We start from the raw sequence: 22,570 nt of genomic DNA, 5'->3' as shown, positions 1-22,570 counted from the left end.
GTGGGGTCTGTTTGCTTTCCTTTCTCAGGAGGAATTAGGGGAGGGGGCGCTGATGGTGCTGGAGAAGAGGAACGTGCTGCTTCTCTGCAAGAAGGGAGTATTTGTGTAATCTTCCCCTGCTGCACCCTGCCAGCGATCAGGATCCTGGTGGAAAACACAGGGCTTGCCCGGGAGCCTGTCCCAGGGAGGAAAGTGGGGACTTTGCTGCCTGCACCCCTGGAGCAGATGCGGGTAGTTTTGATGTTGTTACTGCTCTGGCACTCGTTCAGGGCCCCTGGCCTCTCCCTGCACATGCAGCCCCCACGCGCACCCCGCAGCCAGCCGACAACTGCTTGCTGCTCAGCCCAGATGGGGTGAGCGAAGCACATCGCTGACTTGGGGCTGTTTCAGCACTAGCTCATGCTTATTCCTTTTGCTGTGTGTGGAACAACTCCCAGTTGCAAGGAACAGAATCACCTGCCCAGACCTGCTCCCAGCCAGTGCCCAGTCCTGGCCTGGCCTTGCTGGGGCTCCCCGCTCCCCGCTCCTTGCCCCGCAGGGCAGGCAGCACCCATGCAGCCAGCACCCGGGGCTGGCTGTGCTCTGGGTTTTGCTGCAGGGGGGGGGAGGGGCTGGGTGGTGCTGGCTGTTTGCAGGCGTGTGGCTGCTCAGCTTCCCCTCCCCTTGGCCTGGGGCCTCATCTGTCCCTTGGGGGCCCTGGGGCGGCAGCAGTGACAGGAGCAGCAATGGTAGTGGTGATAAGAGGAGAGTGCAGCAGCCCCATCCAGAAAGGAAACAAAAAGGGGAGTGCCTGGCATCCGAGCTTCAGGAAAGTGTAGATGAGCCAATTCTGTACAACAGGCAGCTTTTAGTCCTCCTCCCCTCTGTGCTCTGTTGAGTATTTTCCACTGCATCCTCTGGCAGCAACCTCTGGCTGCATCAGAGGCTCCGAGCCTGAGCCATTGCCCTGTGACCACTGAGCCCTGGGATGCCGTTGCCCTCCTGTGGGAATTCTGTGAGCATCTATGCAACTTAGCAGCGGTTTTTCTTTCTGTCTCTGCACTAAGCCTGAACTCAGAAACAAACTCCTCCGGGCTTCAAGGTTTGATTTAGCACCCCTGAGCATTATGCAAACTTTTAGGTGTGTACTTGTTTGGTACTTCGGTCATGGAGTGAGCATGTGGCTCTAAAGGCTTTCCCAGCCAGTTTCCAAGTTTCTTTGTGGATGACCCAAATCCATGAGACATTAATATATGTCTCATGGCCCTGGGCTCTGCACAGCGCTGCCCTGCAGCCTCTCCCTGCCAGCCGTGAGCTGCTGGGGCTCCAGCACTGGCACAGGGCTGTCGGGACAGCAAGAATCACAGGGCTGCTATGAAGCTCAGCTGTGATGGTGTTTCTACCCCAAAACAGTTTACCATATGTTTTGGTTCTTTTACTCCTGTTTCCTAAAGAGATAGAGCTATGAGACTTCGCTGTCTGTTGCCTGTCCATCATTCTGGGATAGCCCATGGTCAAAGGTAGCCCCAAATCAGACGGAGGAGATGACTTTTTGGCACTGGGCAAGATGGCACAGGGCAGCTAGCAATGGGTTTACTGGACCTTAGGGACAACGTTCAGGTTGTTGTATAACAGAAATATTGCCTTGTGTTTTGCTACAAAAATAAAATAATCTCTGCTTCATGGAAGGGCTGTGGGGGAGGTGACTGGCCACTGTTCCCCATTGCCAGGCACCAGCTTGCACATCCCCATTGCAGCAGTTTCCCTTTTCTCTTTTGTGTTCAGCTGGTTTCCCTCTGAGATTCCTGTGAACACTTTCTCAGAGCAGTCCTGCTTGTATTGGGCAAGGTCTTGCTCCACTGGTGACAGGGACCTTCGTGTAAAACCTGTCTGTGGCCCATTTGTCAGGGGTTGCCCTGTGCACCTTCTCACTGGGATATACTGGATTTCCACCTCCCCACCACCTTCTGATACATGGGCTGGGCACGGCTGTGCTTGTGGCAGGGCCATAATGACCTTTTATCAGCCACCTTTGCGTGGGTTTGCAGCCAGCATCCCCCGTGTGCTGAGCCCCAGTAGGGATCTGACAGAGGGGAGCTCAGATTTTCACCAGAAATGAGAGCTCCCCTGCTCCAAGTGTTTGGGAAAAAGCTGACCCAAGAAGACTCCTGGTCTGGTTGTGTCCAGCCTTTCTAGCGCTGACCACATCTCTTACCCAGATGTGGGGGCTCTCAGGAGTTGCTTCCCCAGTTGCCTGCTTGCTTTTGTGAGCTTTGCTGGCGTTAATGGCTGTTCTGAAGGCAGATGCTGTGTTGGCTGAGTCACGTCTTTCTATTTTGAGGTGCGACATGCCTTGGAAGACAGCACCGTCCATCAAACATGGTTTGGGCAGGAGCTCTCCAAGGGAGCTGCTGTTGTGAGTGATCTGTGCTGAGGGATGGGTTTTGCTTGTGAGTCTCTAATGTGCTTCTTCAGTCCAGACTGGTGTTACTGGTGGTGTTCATGGTCCTGCTGAAAGCAGTGGTTTCTGTTGTTGCCTGCACCATGTAATTAAATCTTGTTATTGGCCTTGTCCTCCTGGTGCAATGCTATATACTCACCCTTCCTTGCTAATCTGCTTCTCTTAGCCTGGGGGGGTTGCCCTGCCAGCAGTTGTCACATTGTTCATTTCCCCACTGCCAGAGCAATGCCAAGAAATGCCACTAGCTTGGTCATCTGCTGACAGCAGAGGAAGGCACCATGCACGACATGCTGGGGTCACTTTGGCTCTGGTCACCCCCCTCCTGTGCACCCTCCCCAAGCCCACGAGCAATTGCTCCGTGCCCTCCTGGAGCCCTGGTGCCCTCCCCTCTGCTGTCCAGCAGATGTGACCCCCCGGGTGCAGCTTCCAGCAGAGGCTGGGTGGAAGCTCCTCCACTGTGGATGGGAACAGAACCATGTCCCTGTCAGAGCTGCCAGTGGGACACCATCGCATCGCCTGGGGAGAAAAGACCTGAGCTATACACAGCGCTGGGTTCACCACTGAGGCTTCTGGATGCGGGTACCCATGTGGTGGTGCCTTACGGTCTGGTGTCCAGGTTGTGCCTGTGGTCGGGGGAGGTAGGTGGGTGCTGGTGTGCTGCCCTGGCCGCTGCCGGGGTGCTGCGGGGAACAGGAACGTGGCATCATGGCACCAGCTCAGCCACGTTCAGCAGCTCCTTCCCACCTGAGTGCATCTCACTGCAGCCCGGCGCGAGCTGCTTGCTCCACAGCACGAGATACTGAACACACCCTGAAACTGCCGTTGAAACCCCGAATTTCTTTGTGAAGGTTAAAGGATTTGCTGTCAACATAAAACTGTTTTATCCCAGCTGGTGACAGAGCATGTCTGTAGAGTGAAGGGCTGTACCAGCAGTGGCTGTGCCACCAGTGTCTGTGCTGGTGAAGGCACTGTACAAGGCAGGGATTGCTCAGGGAATGGGGCTGTATGGAGGCAGGGAGCAGCTGTGCCATCCCGCAGCCCCTTCCACCTCATGAAAGCAGCCGTATCCCTGCCTGCCCTCTCCCAGGCTGGCCCCGTGTGGCACCCTGAGCTCTGCCTGCTTTGATTTCCCCCTCAGGTGGACAGACAGCACTTGCCTGGGCTGTTTGTGTGAGCAAACCTGGCAGCAGTTTTCAAAATGCACTTATTTTTTCCCTCTGATTGTTTTTTCCAAAGCTGACTCTGGGAATGGAAAGAGATGCTAAATCTAAAAAGCTGATGCTTCCGGAAAACTCATTTCTTTCCTTAGAAAGAATGAAATGTGACATTGTTGAGGAAGTCTCCAAAGAGTCATTAGTGTCCAGGAAGCCGCTCAAGTTCCACGCCAGCTTTAGCAAAGGGCTCCTGGGCTCATCCAGTCCTGATGGGCAGATGAACGTCCACTGCCATGTGAGCTGCAAAGGTGTTTCATTAGTGAAATGGCTGTAAGAGCTGTTCTCGCCTTCTCCTTCCATGGGCATGAGTCTCCCGGCAGGGACGTGCCTCGCCAGAGCAGCCAGCAGGCAAGCGGCTCAGTGAAGTGTTGCTGGAAAGCAGAGTCTGAGCCTGAGATGTGTTTCCTTGGCAGTGACAGCCTGAGGGAGAGCATCTGGTTTCATATCAGAGCTGTCTGAAACCATGAGCCCTGCCAGGTTTTGAGCTGAAACCAAAAATCCGTGCAGACGGGGGGCTCCAGGCTGGCCTGCAGCACGCATGCCCCCCCGCTGCCCCGGCAGCCTGTCCGGACAAGACCAGAAATGAGGCAGGGCATCTCTGAGTTTTTTTGACTTGCATAATGAAAGTTTTGGTTTGTTTTCATTTTAACCGGCGGCTGATGTGAGGTGAGATGGAGCCAGACCCTGCCCTTGGTGTGTATCCACGGTTCAGGTCCTCATGGGATGCTGGAGCCGCTGTTGCCTGGGCAGTAAGGCGGGCTGGAGGCTGGAAGCTGCGTTTGTCCCGCTTTCCTACCTGAGCTGCCAGCTGGGCTGGAGGTCGGGATCAGGGCCAAAAAGAGCGGCTGCTCCACTGGCAGATGGATCTGGTTTAAGAGGAGGATGCAAACAGGATGTCAAACCTGCCTCTGATGGACTCCCCTGCATGATTTTGCTGCAGCACCAGTTTGTCCCGGTGTAAGCAACGATGCTGTGCCCAGGGGAGCAATTGCACAGCGTTTTGGGAGCTGTCAGCTGCACTTTTGAGCAGCACAGAGGATGCAATGTCAGATCCTCAGGTTGGCTTGGGGGAAACAGCCCTTCAGCTCCTGCAGTGAAGAAATCCCCCTTTGGCTCACGTCTGATCCTTGTGTTCCAGCCGTTCTTGCCAGAGCTAAAAGGGAATGCGGGCTGGGCAGCCGCCCCGGAGCTTTGTAACATTAGACGAAGCCTCTGATGTGCTACTTTCATAACCCATCTTGCTTGAAGGCAACTGCGGGGAGCAGGGGGAGGGCAGTGTGAGGGGGGTGGCGAATTCTGATCTCCTCTACAGGATATCTGTCATCTCATGATGAAACACTGCGAGTGCATGTGTTCATGTGTCTCCCCTACGGCTCAGCACTCGCCATGTCTCCCTTCAGGACACCCTGGTGCTGAACATCTCGCTCACCGCTGCCAATGGTATTTGTACGATCCTTCCTTGCACTGGGAGCAAGCTGGGGTGTCTGCTGCAGGAATGGGAAGAGTTGGGATTGGGGCAGTAGCTGGCAGTGGGATGGGGGAGAGGAGAGAGGAGGAGTGCAACCGGGGGAACAGCTTTCCATACTTTGTTCCTGTGCAATATGAGGGTTTTTCTTTGTAAGCGTCTGTAGCTGAGCTGATAAACAACCACAGGAAACCTCAGACGTACCCGTGTAGTGAATTTGTAACTAAATACAGGGCTGCAGAAGGCGTGGAGAGACTGGCTTTGGAGCGGGACTAAATATAACTCAGAGAAAGCAAGTGTGCGCGCACCACGGGCTGCGCTTGCCGTGCCATGTCACTGCTGTCCTTGGGCAAAGTGGGGAGGTGGGAGAGGGGACATCCCCCAGGGCTGGGATATGGTCAGCAGAGCTGTGGGTAATGGCATTTGGGACCCAAGGAGGGTGTGCGGGGCAGCGGAGGATGCCTAGATATGTTGGAGAGCTGGGGCAGGATGGTGCAGCCAAAGCTTCCCAAGGAAGCCCGCCTGCCTGGTGCTAGCCCAGCTCCCACCACCAAAGGGTTTAGGTTCAGCTTTTCTTTCACAGCTTCAGGTATTTGTGCATCGTTCAGTCTGTGTCTTGTGTGTTTCACCTAGGCGAGGGGTTTTGGGTTTTAGTGACTTCCGCTAGCTTTTGATAATCCATGAGAGAGCAGCAGGTCTTTTGGGGAGGCTGTGCATCCCCGTGTTGAATGTCTCCAGGGGACAGCCTGAGCCAGTTCTCTCCACTGAGTACAATTGAGTTGGGATGACTCGTGTGGATGGACACATCTCCATCCTTCTACTATGGGATTTTCAGTCTCACCCCAGCATCCTCACATTTTGAGGGCTTAAAAAGGACTGAGATTCAACTCCTGCCATGGACTGGAGCTAAAAGGGAGATACCCTTTTCGTGGGACAGGGACATGCTTTCCTCCTCCAGCTTGTGCACCAGGCTGTGGAGGCAATCCCATTGCTGGGCCACATGCTAGCTGGGAAGTTTGCCTGGCTGGGCTTTGTTGTAATGCTCAGCAGAATGGAACAGGCTGGGGGACCTGGGATGCTGTGGGGTGGGACATGGCCCAGGCAGCCTTCTGAAACTCAGATCTCATCCCAGTCAGGCTTTATTTACTGGTAGAGGTGTTTGCTGGCAGTGTGTTGGCAGCAATCTGAAAATCCATCGGCTGTCTTGGTGGTGAGGCTGTGACTGTGTGGTGCCTTGCTCTGACTGTCTCTGCTCAGGCTACAGCTGCTCAGGGGTGCTTGGAGGCTGGTGCTCAGGTGAGCTCTCTTCTGGTGTGGGACTAGGTAGTGCTGAGCCTGATCCAGGGTCCTTTGGGACTGCAGGACCCATAGCCTGACACCTACAAGGATGCTAGCCCATGTTATAATTTGAACAGTTTAACAAAGGCTGAGTGAGAATGGATCCTCCTTCATGGAGGACAAGAGCAGCCCAGCCTGGTCTCTATGTGCAGTAGGGACTGATGAACCTACAGGGAACAATGTCTGTACAACCTGGTGGTGCCCACCCAGCCGTAGCTAGGACCCTACAGATGCATTCAAAAATCAGAGTAATGTGTGATCTGCTGAAACCCACCTTGTGACTGTCTTTGGTGCTGATCCTGCTAATGACCAGTCCTCAGAGAAAGGAGAGGGCATCGGTGTGGTCTCCCCACTATGCCTCCCTGGCTGTAAGCACTGGGCAGGGGACAACACGGGAGGAAGGTGACTATTTCCTTGTGCAGGCCTGGGCCAGAGCATGATGCAAATGGGAAACCCGTGCTTAGGAGGAAGGTGGTTTGATGGGATGAGCGTTGGAAGGATGGAGGGGTGAGGAGGGAGGCAGAGAGCTGGAGGATCTCAGCCCCAGTGGCCTCACCTCTGAATGGGACTGCCCTTCATCTTGTGTTAGCTTGGCTAAAATAGAGCAGCCGTCACAAACTGTTCCCTGCCGCCGGGTCCCCATTAACTGCTGCCCTGCAGAGGAGGGACACTGAGGAGCTCACCTGATGCTCAGCCAGGTCTGGCTCATGCTGTTTCTGGCACCCTGGAAGTTTGGAAAAGGAGGACGAGGCTGCAAAGCCTTTTAACCCATGTTCTTATCTGCAGGTTTCCAAGGTGAACTGTGCTTCCAACGCAAAATTCTTCATTTTTAAGAATATAGCCAGATGGTTCCCATAACTACCCCAAAGTCTTGGTAAAGGTGGCTTTTGAGCCTCCAAGGTTTTTTCACTAAAACCCTCATAGTTATTGAAAACTGAAAGGAGGAATGTAACTTCCCTTCTCGCCCTTCCTTTTTAATTTTTTGCTGCAAATGAAATAAAATACAGCTGATGCCATGGGTATTTTAAGAATTGCAGAGAGGAAGCAGGGATTTGCAGCTCTGCAAAGAAGTGGGATGAATGCAGAGAAGACCGGTCTTGCTGAGCTGGCAGACAGCAAAATAACCAGTTACGGGATGAAATGTGCTTCGTGTCTGCTGCAGGGAAGGGAAGAGATCCAAGGGAGGAGGAGGGGGACAGAAAGCAGAGAAGCCCTTATGGGTGTGGAGCTTCTGAACTGAGCGGCTTCTACCTCTCGCCAGCACTTTTGCAGGGCTGGCTTTTATGCCCCACACCACTGTATTTCCCCTCAACTCATCTATCGTCTCCCCGTCGTCATGTGCGTTGGCTGGGGCCCATGAGCCCTTCCTGTTCCTGGGTAGAAAGCCTGTGGTCACCGGTGAGCTCAGACTTGCACACAGAGCAGAAGCCAGCCCTGTCTGTGTTCGGCAGCGGTGTGTGGGCTCCGGTGCAGATGCCACCAGGACCACCACTTCGCCTTCTAGCTCCCGCCCGCCGCACCTCGGCCGAGGAGCCGGTGCTCTTCAGTTGCGCCTGATCCGCTGCTGCCTCCTCCCTCCTCCTCCTCACAATGTGCCTGCTGGAACAGTCCTGTGCCCCGAAGGGAGCTGTGACCCTGGGAGCTGGAAGGACCCAAGAGAAGGTGAGTGCAGCCTGGAGATGAGCAGTCTGGGACAAGGTCCTTCCTTGTGTGGTCCCTCTGCTCCTGCTCGCAGTGGGGACGATGGTGGGGTTCCTACCCCCAGCCTTCAGGGGAGTGGGCCAGGGGTTCCCAGGTGGAAGGTCTGAGTTATTCCAGCAGGCACTAGAACCAGTGCAGAGCCCATCCCCAGAAATGGGGACAATATCCCCCTGCTTGTGACGGGGACCAGTCATTTCGAGAGGGATATGAGGCAGGCAGAGAGGGCTGTCTGCAGGGGGGGGCTCTGTCTTGTGCTCCCCTTCTCTGGGGACTGCGCTGACACTTGCTGCCAGCAGCCACCCCCGCCTGCTGCGCTGGGATCTCGGGATGTGGCAGTTAGTGTTGAGGGTCTGGTCCTAGGGACTCAGTGGAGTCCCCTCGGCTGAGTGTGTCCCTGCATGAGACACCAGGCCAGCAGTGCCAACCTGAGGGAGGTGACCTGGCTCACCTGGAGCCCTGGATGAAGAGGGGGGGCTGCAGCGCAGCTCAGACACGTCTCTGCAACAGCCATCCCCACGCAGCACCTGAGCAAGCTGTGGGCATGGGGGGCCCCAGCTGGCTCACAGCTGGTGGTGGGTCAGGGCCCAATGGGTACAAAGTGCAGAGGTGGCTGTAACAAGGGTCTTTAGCCCCAGAAGGGGTGGCAATGGCAAAGGAGCCAGCAGGATGGGACTTGCCACTGCATGTGGAGGATGCAGGGATATCCCTCTCCATCTTCCCCAGGGAAAGAGTGATCACAGCGTCACATCCCAGCATGTTGCATCTGGTCTCCTAGGGGATTTATGGCTACTCTGTCCTGGGAATGGCCTGGCAGGCAGAAGCACACAGGGTGTGTGTTGGGGACCGACCCGGTCCCAGTAAGCCAAGAAAAAGCCTGGTGCAATGGTGGGGAACCTGCTACACCCCATGTTTCTGTGTGCCAGTGACATCTCCCACTGCTCTGACACCAGCACCGGGATTTCCGTGACATGTGCCTGCAGTTCCATACACCCTCTGCTAAAATACATTTTCACCCAAATCAGCAGCTCTAGGTGTGTCATTAGAGCATCAGGTGGTTGTCATGTCCTTGCAGTGACACATGGCTTCTAGGTGGTGTTCAAGGAATCCCTCCTGCCAGGTGATGGGCTTCATCCCCTATGGTCAGCTTCTGCCCACAGCAGTGTCACTGCCAAGGCAGGGGCTGGCAGTCTCCTTCCCAGGGGTGCATCGGCTGGGTCTTTGTTCCCTGCCACTCTCTGCTCAGCCAAAGAGGTGCCAAGGTCAGATCATTTGGCACAAATCAGCCTGGCTTTGTTAATGTCACTCAGAATCTACCCATGCACCGTGGCTGGGGAGCAGCCTCCAGCTCCATGGGCAAGGAACTGTGGAAACGCTCTGCGTAAAGGCTGAATTTAGTCCTTGGTTACAGCACAGGCTCTTGCATCTTCAAAGCCTTCCTCACTGTGTTATGGGGTTTGGATTTGTGCCGGGGTGATTGCAGGGCTGGCTGCTGGCAGGAAAGTCCTGATGAAACCCAGGAGGAAAGGGCAGGCAGCATCCCCATCTGTCGTGACCAGGGAGGGCAGATGTGGTCCTGCTGTCTGAATGGCTCTGACCTGGGACTGGTGCTGTCCAGTCCTTCCCATCCTCAGCCCTGCATCCCTCCTTCTCCCCTGGGAGCCTTGGTACCCTCACCCTTAGGGAACAAAGCAGGCAGAAAACATCCCCAGTGAAAGCGGGTGATTTTCTGCTCATTTAGGTCCCTGTGCTGGCTATGGCCGGGCCAAGTGACAACCAGCAGCTGGTGCCTGGCAGGGACCAGACTGACCCCAGTCTTCCTTGACAGCCTGTTTCTATGTATGTCCTTTCATGGCTTTTCTCATACGACATTCACCTGTTCTCCTGCAGGCAGCATGATGGGGCGCTGGATATGCTGGGGACCAGTTTTGGGCATTTTATGTTGAATTTTCTTGGGACAGCCAAGCCCTCGGGGCAGGCAGGTGGACTATGGATTCAATCTCAGCTCCTCTTTGCCGACAGTGGGGGAAACGAGCACTTTTTAAACAGACAGGTGAGCCAAGAAGCAAAGTTTCTCAGGCTGGAGGAGCTCACATTGCTCTGGCCCCATTAAGTCCTTTTCTAAATTTGGAAACAGCGCTGGCGAGCAGGTTCCGTGTTCAGTCACCATCGCCTCCCATGCGTGGGCAGGTAGGATGCGGATGTGGAAAACCACGGACGCAATTAGCAGCGGGCTGTTTTGCTTTGGCAGGCAGCCCCATGGAGCCCTGCGTGCAGCCCCAGCTCTGCCACTCAGGCGCCCTGGGTCTCCCACGGCATCGGGGAACCTCATGATGTTGTTCCCAGCAGGAAATCTCCTTTTGAGAACCGCAGTGCCAACCAGCTCACTGGCTGTGTAACGCTGCTGTGTGGAGCTTGGTGCCTTTATGCATGCAAGGGATTGGGAGAATCATTCACTTTCCTTCTCTAGCCAGTGATTCAAGGGGGTGATATGTAATTTTTGAAACTAGGAGGATTAATTGATGTTTTCCTCTGGCCCAGACCCTGACATACCAGGAGGCACGTCCCATTTCTGCCTGCAGAAGCAAAGCCCCGTTTATGTGCAGACGTGTGGCTGATGCTTGGTGCAGGCTGCCAGGGCTGCGGTCAGCTGTGGCTGAGCATGACAGCATCCTTCCCTTGCTCATGGCTCTGCACCGGGGGTGCTGAGCATCTCCTGGGAGTCACCTGGTGCCCAGCCAGGGGTGGCATGGTGGGTGCAGTAGGGAAGTCAGGTGGCTGTTCCATCAGCAGAACAACCTGTGGGCAGCCCCATGACTCAGCTGCATGGCGTGCGGAGGGGGAAATGTTTTACTGACCTTAGTAGACACCCTCTGCCCTGCCAGGCACCCCTGGTGCACCCCAGGGTGGTCACCTTAGAAGAGAAGGCAGGTCCCTTGCTGCAGCAGTATCCATGTGTCACAGGGACGCAATTCCGAGGTTGGTGTCAGGCATCAGCTGAGCTGGAGGAGGGTTGGGATCTCGTCGCCTCTCCAGGCACTGGGCCCCGGCCAGCTGTGCGAGCAGAGGCAGGGGGTTTGCTACAGTAAGCCCCTGGCCTGCAGAAGGTCCCCTGTCCTCATCTCCCTTGTCCTCTCTGCGTCCAGCCATGGCCAGGAGCTGCCCCCACGGCACTGCTGCTCAGCAGGCGGTGGAAATCCGCCGCGGTGGCTCAGTGCCAGACCTTGTTATCCAGCCCCGGGGCCAGAAATAAAGGCCACATGGGTCTGGGGTGGGTTTTGAAAATTTCGCGTGCTGCAGGAAACCTTTAATGAGCTTCTCCAAGCTGCTGAGAGCAGGATGCTCTCAGGGCTCGTGTGGTGCATGGCAGGGGTGTTCCCGCACGTGTCTGTCTGTGTCCCACTGCAGCTGCAAAGCTACTGGGTTTGGTGATGGGTATTTACAGATTTAAGACCTACCTGAGTAGAGTTAGGTCCTAAATCTACAAATGCAATAGAGAGAATCCTAAACAGAGCAAAGACATGAGCACAAGTGTGGGCTGATGGGCCGGCTGTGCTTGGAGGGATGCAGAGGACTGCCAGGACTGCGTTGTTGCTGCCTGTGCTGGTTTGGGGACCGCTGGAGGTGGGCCACATTTATCAACCATAATGTGGGTGTTTTGGGAAAATCACAGAATTCAGATCTAAGGGCTGGTGTTTTTTTCCATCCCTAAAGGCAAGCAGAGAGGGCAAAACTTGCAGGCTGGAAAAGCCTCAATCTAGAAATGCTGAAAGCGGTGCTGCAGCTCACTCAGGCTGTAAATACAGGCAGCGCAGTCCTGCAGTCACTGCTGTGCCCATGAATGGGGAGATAAGAGAGGGTAACACACTGGAAGATGCAGGACCATGAGGTGTGGGAGCCACGAGCTGGGAGGTACCTGGCCACGGAGTAGGCTGCTGCAGCTGAGCATCTCGGCGATGGTATTTTTGCATAGAAGATGCCGATGTCTCCTCCACTCCCCCGTGGCTGCCCCATGCCGGCTCCCCAGCCCGCTTGTACTTGTGTCACAGACAAATCTCCCTTCCTTCCTCTTCAGCTCTTAGGATTATTTTTTCTTCCTCTTTCTTTGGAGAGAACAATGCTTGAGGGCAAGGGAAGCTGTCTGGCTCCAGGCTGGCTTTCCTCTGCAGCATAACCAGCTGCCGAGCTTTCCTTAGGGTTTGTTTCTCTGGGATGCTGGATCAGGATGGCAGCGGATCAGCACACCAAGCATAGAAACCTCTTGGAAATTTGGCATCTTTTTTTGTTGTTGTTTTCTGATTGGACTTTGCATTTCAGACTCACTTTGACTTAACCTGAACATTTATTCTTAAATCCTGGGGAAGATGAGGTTCCTGATCCTGCCCTGGTCAGTGATGCTGATGCTCATCCCTGGGCACCTCCTTGCTGTGGGAGGCTTTGGGAACCAAGTGTTCAGACGGGTTCAGCTTTAAGTTGAAGCTGTCTTCAGGGAAACACAGCCCCTGGGGCATGCTGTGCTCACCCTTTGGGATCTACCACCCTGGGATCCCATGCCCACGGTGTCCTAGTGGCTTGGCGCTCCCCCCACACCCACACCCCCACCCCCGGGTTCAGGCTGATCCTGATCTCCATCACCATCCTGAGCCAAGTGTGCTCTGTTTTTTTGCAGGTGAAACACAGGACCCAAGGCCATGCCCACGTGGAGTGAGGAGCAGCTGCGCACTCACCTCATCATTGCAGACGCCCTGTGGCCCCTGTGCCCACCCCGTGCTGCAGCCTCAGCTCGGCCATGGAGAGCACAGGTGGGTGATGCTGAGCCCCCCCGGGGTGCCAGGGTAGGGGGATCCCAACTGAATGAACCCACCTCACCCACCTTCTTGTACCTTGATTACCCTCTGATACAATATGTGGGTACCTAAGGAGGATTCACCGCCCCTGGGCAGACCTTGCTCTTTGCAAGGTGTTGGCAGACACTGCTGGACAGATGGGAGATGAGGCATGAAGCAACCGAGGGGCAGCCAACGCGTCTGCAGTAGGGGGGCACTTCGAAAGCACCAGATCTGGCAACCATTCACATTTGAATTTTAAAGTACTTTCATGTTTTATTGTATTTTTTTGTGTCCATTTTTCCCCCCATCTGTGTTTTATTTTCATACGGTTTCACAAGCTGGTATTGGTCTTCCAGCGCCCCCAGGTCAGGATATCAATGCTCAAATATTTTATTTCATTATTTGTTGTTGGTAGGTTAAGACTGTTTTTAGATCAAAGTGCCTCTTGTTTGTGTTGGACAAACGCTTTGACGCTCTGCTCCCCATGAAGAAACCTCAGCGATCATGACCGTAGACGCTTTGATTTAGAAAAAGAGAACAGTATTTATATTAGTGCTCAGGAAAAAACTTCCCCTGGTAATTAAAAACATACACAAACAAAAATAGGAAATTTCAGATAGTCCATTATTGTGTGATTCCCTAGTGCAAAATCAATGGATATAACAGTGAAATAGAGGAGCTTTACCAAATCACTGGAGAGGGAACAAAAAGGAGAGAAAATAAAAATTTCCAAGATATTTCCCCAAGCAACACTTCCAAAATGAGAAAAATCCCATTTCAAAGAACATTTGTGCACTGTAGTTTCTCCCCCAGAGGGTACGATGGCATGACCTGTGCTGGCAGAGATGGGACTTCCCATGTACGCACACACGACTTCACAACAGCGTGTAACACACGTGAATGACTGTGAATTCGAGTGTGTGTGGTTGTTTTCTGACACGGCTTCAACTGAAGCCACGGCAGGAGGTACTGCTCTGCAGAAGCCTGAATCCAGTGAACCCTCCATACAAGCATCCTTAAGGGGATGCACTTCCCTGGGGTCAGCAGCCAGGAGAGCTATTTTGGCCATTGGAGTGTACTCAGGAATAGGCCATCCCCGTTTACATTTTGCATTTCCCAGTTGTCTTTCATGCAGGGCTTGTGTCTGCTGCCCCTGTGGCCCGGTCACCATCTCATGGGACCCATGGCCCTGCAGTCTTGGGCTCGGAGAGGGCAGGAGTGGCTTGTCGTGTGTCTGGCTGTGTTGCCTGCCCTGAGAGTGCCGAGGAGGTAGCAAGGATGCTGTGAGGGGCAGAGTGCTCCTGCTCTCTCATGTGCATCACCAGTGGGAACAGTGGCAGCTGTGGGGTGTCACATCTACTCCCCTGCGTGATGACCCTGGGCCACCACTAAAAGACACAGCAGAAGAGCAAAAAATCATCTCTGTTTTTTGCTTCAGACCCATCCTGAGATGGTGTATGGGTCTGCATGGCAGGAGGGACCAGATACTCAAAGCTGCCCCACCTCCTGCATGATCGTGTCTTGATGGATCTCTGCCCCCAGGAACTCCCAGTGGAGATGCCCCCGTTGGTCTGATCCACCAGCTGAGCTGTAAAACCCTGTCAGTGTTTTCCTGTTTCCCTTCCCATAGCTCCCAACCAGCCAGCTCCTATCCCGCCTCCCCCAGTCACTGTTCCTTGCAAAGCCCTGGGATGTGATTACCACAGACAGCTGAGATCCTCCGCTGGATCAGACCATGTTCTGGCTGCTGTAGCCTACATGCTACAGAAGGAGAACATAACCTAATAATTCCCAACCTCATATAATGCTTTTTTTTCTTTTTTTCTTTTTTTTTTTTTTAAATTACAAAGGAACGATAATCATTTTGCCTCTAGGGGAAGAGTAGCCCAGTGTAAGGAGGGACACAAAGACAGGTTGTGGTGGAGTAGAGGGACCTTGCAGCTTTCCTGACCAATACCCCACTGCTGTCGGGGCTGTATTTTACATCTGCAAGATGTTGGCACACATAGCCGGCCAGCTGTCGTGCAAGTGAGCTCATGATCACGAGTCCTCACCTCACGTAAGAGTCATACCCCAAACTGGGTCTGAGGTTGTCGGGCTTATTTTTGGCTGAAAGCAGGATGCAGTTTGGTTTTGACATGTGCAAGGCTTGCGTGGCAGCTGCCGGGCAGAAGCACCAACTTCAGGTCCCTGCCTGGGGGAGCAGAAGGTACCTGGGGCCCATGGGTGGCTGGTCGAACATGGAGGAGAGGCTGTGAGGGGTCGTGGGTGGAAAGCAGGAGGTGACATGCCAGCTTGGTGGCTCTGCTTGGGTTTCCCACGAGAGGTGAGCTGCTGATGTGAGCAGCAGACCTTGCGGCAAGAAGGCTTCTTGCGACAGGCATAGGGCTGAGGCTGAACCCATGCAGTACCGAAATGGAGAGGTGTTTCTGCTCTTGCATGGTGACAAACTGTGGTTTAATTTTGTTAGTTTCTATATTTAATGTGTGGGGGGGTTTATTTTTAAATTTTATTTCAACTGAACAGGGAGAGAGGGGCTCTGCAGAGCTCAGCCATCAGCAGTCCTCTGCAGAGCTTCTCTACCACCACATCCCTGTAGGAGCACTTTGCTCTCCAGTATGGCTCCAGGGGCCACCAGTCCATGGGGTGGCATTCACCCCCAGCTCTGGTGGCCCTGGGGAGAGCTCTGCCCTGTATCTATTGAGGCTCATCTGGGCTTGAAACCTGCTGAGACCATCCTGAGGGGTGCAGTCCCCGTACTCCCCCACAGCAGTGCCTCCTCCCCTGGGGCTGTCCCCTGGGGGCTGGCCTGGCTGTTCACGTCCTCTTTGTCCCTGCAGAGGTAGAGTCGGACATCCTGCGCCGTGTCCGCACGCTGCTACGAGAGCTGGATGGGCACCACCCCACCTGCCAATGCGACCGAGGTGAGAGACCCCTGGCACAGCTTCTGGGGGTCAGTGCCACCCCCAACGCTGCCTTGCTGGGGCATTTTCTTGGCCCCAAACCCCTCACTGCTCCCCTCTCTCTCAGTCAGTGCCAGAGTGGGGGGACACGGGGTGGCTTCACCTCTCTGGCACTGCTCTGCCCTTTCTAGACTACTTTTGGAGGTGCTAAATCTTTGGCCAGCTCCTGGTGTCTGCCATGCAGTGGCTTTCATCCCTCCTTTATGTAACTGTTACACCTTTCACACTCTGCACTCACCCAGGAGGTCCAGCATTGAGGTGGGACATCAAATGCCAGAGTCTGTGATGCTGTTCCCAGCTCTGACACTGACTTGCCACATAGCCCTGCCCAACTCGCTTAACACCCCTGAGCTGCAGTGTCCCCGTCCCTCCCCGCGGGGATATCGCTTTGCACGCACTGCTTGGGTCCTCGCTAAAGAGTTCGTTGAAATCCCCGTGTTAAGGTTTTGGAGAATAAAACTCTAGCTGACCCAGCAACTGGACTGCTATAGCTGTAGGAAGCTTAATTAATTTTGAAAAATTGATTTTACCTGGAGCGCATGGAATATTTTGCAGTTAATTAAATTTGATTTTGTCTGGAACGAGCCTTGGCATCTGCAGGACTGAGATGCTTTGTGGTCCTTGCTCTGAGTGTGAGCTATTGGCACTCAGTGTTCAGGTGCTGTGTGCTGGGACCAGCAGGAACCCAAATTTCTCGGGGCAGGCGGTGAAAGCAGACAGTCATAAACAGAGGGAATGGGAAACAAACTTCATGTCCATTGCCCTGCCTTGCTTTCCTCCAGCCTCCCAATCCTAGGATCTCTAGGACCTTTTTCCAAAGGTCTCCCAGTATTAGAGGTACGATACATCAATGCTGCATCCAGAATCGAGGCAGCAGCAGCATTTGTCCCTTGCAGAGGGTGGATGACTGAAGCAGGGGGCAGGGAAGCCTGCTTTAGCTCTGAGAGTGATGTCAGTGTAGCATCCCAGCAGGTGATTTTGGCTGCAACAGTGCCCAGGTTCTCCCAATTCCTCTGTGATCCAGCACTGTTCTCCTTGGCAACCTGACCTCTTTCTTGGCTTTCATTTCTCAGGGATGCTTCGATGGACTCTGCATAAAAAGATTGACCAGAATCCCAGCAACAGCTCCATCCTGGTCAGGATCCTGGTGAAGGAGCTGGAAAGGGTGAGTGCCTGGGTGCAGGGTGCAGGGCTCAGCCCCTCCGCAGCATGTGCCTTGCTGTGGGGCCCAGGGGAGCAGAGGGATGTTTTTAGGCACCTTGAGCCTGGCTGGAGACCCTGGCTCATAGCACAGAGTGCAAAACTGTGGAACACGGGGGCAGAGCTGTAGCTCATCCCCAGCTGATGGCTGCAGGGACCAAGGTTTGCCACAAAAGTGATGAAGAGTCACTTTTGGCAGAGCAGGGAGCCTCCCCAGGCTCCTTGATGCTGCAGCAGCCAGAGGCAGGCAGCCCTTTGCAGTTTGCAAACAGCACAGAGCACTCCTGACCACCACAAACCTCCCTCCAGCTGTAGTCGCAGGCAGAACGGAGATTTCTCCTCTGCCTCACTCGTTTCCACCCCAAACAGTGTCAGAGCAGAAACATCTAACCCAGTGTCCTGTCCTGTGAGCATCTGATGGAAAACTTGTGATGGATTATTTGTTCCATTGATTTGTCTTGTCATTTTCTGTTCCTGTGTAAATCTTTAGCACCCTCAGCATCCTGTCACGACTTGGTTTGTAGGTTGATGAGATGTCATGTGTAGAAGTAGCACCTATTCTTTCTTAGGAGCGTGCCTCATTTCACCCAGTGCCCTCTCATTCTGGCGTGGGGAGGAACAGCCCTTGTCCCCCCTCCACCTCCTCCTCCCCACCCCGGTGACAAGCCCCTGCAAGTCATCCCTGGTGCAGAAACCTCCCTGTACCATTTTCTCTGCACCTTTGCTATTTCTTCTTTCGAGCTGGAAGGACGGAGTTGCCTTGCTCAGCATCGCTCAGCTCCTGTGTACCCGGCCAGCTGCAGCTCACCGCGCCGGGGGGGCCAAGCACCCTCCGCAGTGCCGTCACCTCTCTCCGTCCGCACGCCCCTCGCACCCCTGAGCCCCGGCAGCCCGGCACAGATCCCCGTGCACGCATCGCAGTGATTCCTGCCTGCCTGTTAAGCAGCTCTGAGGCTGTTTGCAGGCTGCAGCTCTCATGCTGTGGCAGTTGAGCTTCCATCAGTGCCTTGGGAAGGGAAGTCACCAAGTGGCTTTGGCAAATCCAGACGGATGGGAACACCCACATCACCCTTGGTTATGGATGCAGGGATTCCCCCAGGGGGCTTGAGGTCTGCTTTCCTCTGCAAAAGCCATGTCGCTCCCTCCCAGTTATGCCTATTATCACTCTGCTACTCTTATCTTTCCTTGCCCAGGAGGGGTGGCAGGCCTCCTGGTGTGTAATTCCCTTCATCTCCCTGAAGCTCTTCTTTGGAAATCAGTGTCAATTTTTCTTGGGTTTTTTTCTTGTTTGGGTTTGGTTGGTTTGGGTTTTTTTACCCCATTCCTCTGGTACTGCAGCAGCTCTGAGCAGTCAGTATCAACCACAGATGACAATTAAGCAATTTCATGCTTGAGTTTCTCTGGGGCCCTGGGCAAATATCAGCTGGTCTCAGCAATTTTGTTATTATTCATTTTACTGATCATTTCTAAAGCTTTGCTGCCATCAGATCCATTTAGCTTAGATCCATCAGCACAGCAGCCCTGAAGAAAGGTGCTAGAAATATCTTTGGGGTGGAAGTATCTTTCCCAGGTTTATCCAGGGGCATTCCTGTTGCTGGAGCTGTTAGAGCCAGGCCAGGCTGCAGGGAGGGGCCAGAGCTGTGTCAGCTCGAGCATCCATCTGGCTTCCCATGGGCCAGAATGGGGACACAAGAGCATCTCTCCTCCCTGTTCACTCTGGTCGCACACCCACCAAATGTAAGTCAGGCTTTTTCCAGAGGTTTTGTATGTCCGCGTGAGTTTTCGCAACAGAAAAGAACTCCTTAATGAGCTCAGTTAGAAACTTCTGCTAGCCCGCTCCTACCATGGCTGCCATGTGTGTGCTGCACAGCTCTGTGCCAACCATCTCTCAGCAGCTCCCGGAGCCCCTCACATCCCTACAGCAACCTCTAGCCCTGCAGCGTGGCAGTGGCCATGGCAGTGTGGCCACCCCCCACCAGGGCTTGGCTTGTATGCATGGGATGCCCGCCATACCCCAGGGACATCCTGCCCACCCTGATGGCCCATGGAGAGTCCCAAACTGCACCTTGACCCGAGGAGCATCACCCCCCTAAGCCAGGGTGAATGCCTGTGCTCACCCTGTGTGTCTGAGCTGCTGAGCAGACAAAACCCAGCACATCCTGGGGCTCTGGTGGCTCTCCTGGCTCTGGTCTCTGGTGCTGTTCATCCCAGCATTCTGCCAGGCGCTGCCTGCGCTGACTGTGCCTTTCGGTTCCACAGGCGGAGCGAGGTGACTTCAGACATTACATCATCCCCTTGCTGCACACGCTGATGTACACCTTGATAAAGGTAACCTACCACGGGCTTCGCTGGGGCAAGATCCAGGGAAATCAGAAGCCACAGGAAGGGTCACCTGAAGTCACTCAGCACCTATTCCTGTGCTGAAATATCCCAGTACCTGCCCAGCAAAGCCCTGGGACTACCACGGGTGGACTCATTTGTGCATTTCCCAGGGTGCTGTTTGATGGCTGAGACACTGTCACCTGTGCCAAGTATGGGAGTGACAGGTTCTTCCAGCTGACCCCCTTTTCTGGAGGTGTTTTGGTGCCTGATGGCGTAGGGAGCCACAGCCTGGCAAAAATGTGTGCCCACAGCCCTTCGGTGGCTATTGCTGGAGGCTTCCAAACAACCGTAGAGCCTGATTCTGCTTCATATATTGCATTTAAATCCATATTGAATTTGGTGTAGCTCTGGGCTCTCCCACCCTGGGGTCTGCTGTGGGGAGAGCACCGTTAGGGATGACTGCCCGTGGCATCTCCTTACCTGCCCCTTTCTCGCTCCAGGCTCCCTGCATCTCCGATGAGCTCTGCGGCAGGGTGTACGATTTCTGTAAGAAGCTGCTCACCCTGCCCAAGCCTTTCTGCACCATCGGTTTGGACTATGCCATCAGGCTGAAGATGGAAAGGACAGCACCGGGTACGAAGTCTTCTCCTCAGGGGTCCTCAAGGCAATGGTAGTGGGGGTCTGGAGCATTCCATGCCTGAGATGGCCTTTGTCTAATGCAGTGAGACGTGGCAGGGATTTCTGCAGGGGGCTAGCCAAATGCCTGGGGGTCTTAGGGATGTATTTGGATGGGACGGTTCCCCTGATTTCAGGCTGCTGAGCCTGAGTTATGCAGAAAACCTTGGGGTCCTCCTGCTGTCAGGGTAGGTACCACCAGAGCCAAGTCCAGCCCGCCTAAGGCCAGGTGTATATACACCCTCTGTCTGCATGGGAAACGGGGTGGTTACGCTCCCAGCCTGGGCATCTCAGTACGTTTTGTGGCGGTCTCCTTTTTGCAAAGTGAAGTCTCCATCTGAGACAGTTGCAGGCTGTCCAGCACGGGCTCCCCCTCCACTACCTGCGCATCAGGTTTTAGACACTAATATGTTGTTAGTTTCTGCAGGGAATAGTTCCTTTTATAAAGCAAGCCAGAGGACAACTCTGTTTTCTTTTTTCTCTACCTTGCTCATTAAAGTTCTTCTTGTTGAAGTTTTCTTTAATAAAAGTCCTTAAAAGCAATCCTGTAAAACAGTGCAAGGTGCAGACACCTTGCGAGGTGGAGGTAAAATATGAGAGATCTGGTGGGAAATCAGAGAGAAAGTGCCACTCTTGGTAGTGTCAGCCCATCACCCCGACCATCCTTCCCCAGGACAGCATTTTCTGAAGCTCCAAGGTCCACCTTCATCTCACCTTTCTTTCAGATTCTTTTAGAATCTTTTAGAAGTTTGGTAAAAGAATGATTCGATGTGGAGAGATGAGGCTTTCCGGCAGGGCTGCTCTCAGAGCACCGCAAGGCTCACAGGATGACTGCACCCGAGCTGTGTGGGGTTGGTGTATCTTCCCCACCCCAGAGCTGGGTGAGGGTAAAGTACATCTCTCCTCATTCAGAAACATGTCGTGTTCTTCGTATCCACCCGAGCGCTGTCCCCCGCTGTGGCCACGGGGATGGAGACCGGGGGTAGGGCTCTTCCTCCTGCTTCCGACCCTGCTCCCAAGCTCATAATCCACTAAACAAAGGAAGGGAAATACAGGAAATCATCCCTGAATAGAAGGGGTTTTCTTTTTATGTAGCATGTCTTTGTCCTTGGCTGTTTTTAACTCTGGGCCTGATTCTTGGCTCTTTTACATCATGTCTCCAGCAATGGGTGTTGGCCAGCCTTGGCAGAGCCGCCACCAGCCTCTACAACCAGGAGCAGCACCGAGCTGCTCCGGGGAGTCGCGTTGTTATTTCTCATGCTCTGACTCCTGCATGTTTGTCCTTTTGCATTTGCTAGGTACATTGTACCAAAGGATGGTCATTTCCGAACAAAGCCTCAAAAGCGACCCGTACCCTTATCAGGAAAAGTGAGTGCACTTCTTTGAATGTATTGTTGCTTTTATTTCTTTCATAGCCCCACAGTGAAATCTCCTTTTCCTGCACTCTGAATTAATGCCAGGCGGAACAGACAATTTGGACATGAACCACACGGCAGTACATGGTCTTGGGGGACACAATTTGGTGGCATCCACAGCCTCGCTAAAACAAGCTTTGCATTGGGAGGAGCACGTCCCTCCCATGTGTCCCAATTTATTTCTGTGGTCCTGGGAGGTAGGAAGCTTCCCTTGGTGGGAGACAGGGCAGGGCAGGGAAATATCAGCAGCGACTCTTTTCCTCTGTACAGGATAATGGGGACGTGAGCTGCTCATGCCAGCCCTGATGTCATAACAGGGAGTCCTCATCTCACCTCCCTCTTTTCCCATCCTTCTGCCCCACGCAGGATTTTCATCTTTGCTGATCCCGAGCTGCTCTCTGAAGCCATCTGCAATGCACTAGTCACTGACACGGAGGCAGCTCGGGTCTCCCAGAGCCCCCGGGCATGCATGTGCTATGTGATCCTCCACACCATGCAGGCGGCCCTGGGCGAGGGCTGCGACATCAGCAGCTTGAAGGCGACCTTGCAGGTAACTGGCAGCACTTCTGCAGCACCACCACTTATGTTTTTCTAATGGTCCTGCTCTTGCTGGGCACCAGGGGAAGGTTTTTTGGCAAGTGGAGAGACCCCCAGCCTCCTCACTGCTGGTCTCCAACCCCAGTAGCCCATGTTACTTGCAAGGCTGGGCTAAGGGCGAAGCAAGTGTTAAATGAAAAAAATTCTTCAAATATTAAAACAGTTGCTGTAGCAGGAGCCAGAAGTTTTGGATCTTCACTCTGAGCCTTCAGTTTTGCACAGCAAAGCTGGGCTCTGCAGCTGAAATACAGGCTGCTCTGAGCCACTGCTCATGCAAAAGCAACTCAGCAGAAAGGTTTCAGCCAGTTTTCTCCAAAACCTCCTGCAAGGAGCTGTGGGGCCACAGCAGGACAAATGTCTGGTGCAGAAAGGTGACTTTGCAGGGGCTCTTAGTGATTTCCTTTGCAAGGACAC

General features: G+C 54.0%; 1 protein-coding gene across 4 annotated transcripts in view; it reads left to right on the top strand.

Moving 5' to 3' along the window:
* The window catches only part of PIK3R6 (phosphoinositide-3-kinase regulatory subunit 6), a 42,310-nt gene that overhangs the window by 6,748 nt on the left and 12,992 nt on the right, over window positions 1-22,570 (top strand). For 3 of the 4 annotated variants that reach the window (XM_056341712.1, XM_056341684.1, XM_056341692.1), the window contains exons 3-9: window positions 12,825-12,957; window positions 15,825-15,908; window positions 17,021-17,112; window positions 19,407-19,475; window positions 19,970-20,102; window positions 21,443-21,512; window positions 21,926-22,109. In XM_056341712.1, the coding sequence (XP_056197687.1) occupies window positions 12,945-12,957; window positions 15,825-15,908; window positions 17,021-17,112; window positions 19,407-19,475; window positions 19,970-20,102; window positions 21,443-21,512; window positions 21,926-22,109 (645 nt within the window). In that variant the 5' untranslated portion in view covers window positions 12,825-12,944. Of the gene's footprint in view, window positions 1-7,662; window positions 8,120-12,824; window positions 12,958-15,824; window positions 15,909-17,020; window positions 17,113-19,406; window positions 19,476-19,969; window positions 20,103-21,442; window positions 21,513-21,925; window positions 22,110-22,570 lie in introns of those variants that run through there. The other variant, XM_056341702.1, reaches the window with a different exon arrangement.

This window comes from Falco biarmicus, chromosome 1 (assembly GCF_023638135.1).
Source record: "Falco biarmicus isolate bFalBia1 chromosome 1, bFalBia1.pri, whole genome shotgun sequence".
Taxonomy (NCBI): Eukaryota; Metazoa; Chordata; class Aves; order Falconiformes; family Falconidae; genus Falco; species Falco biarmicus.
This window is presented reverse-complemented; position numbering and strand designations above follow the sequence as displayed.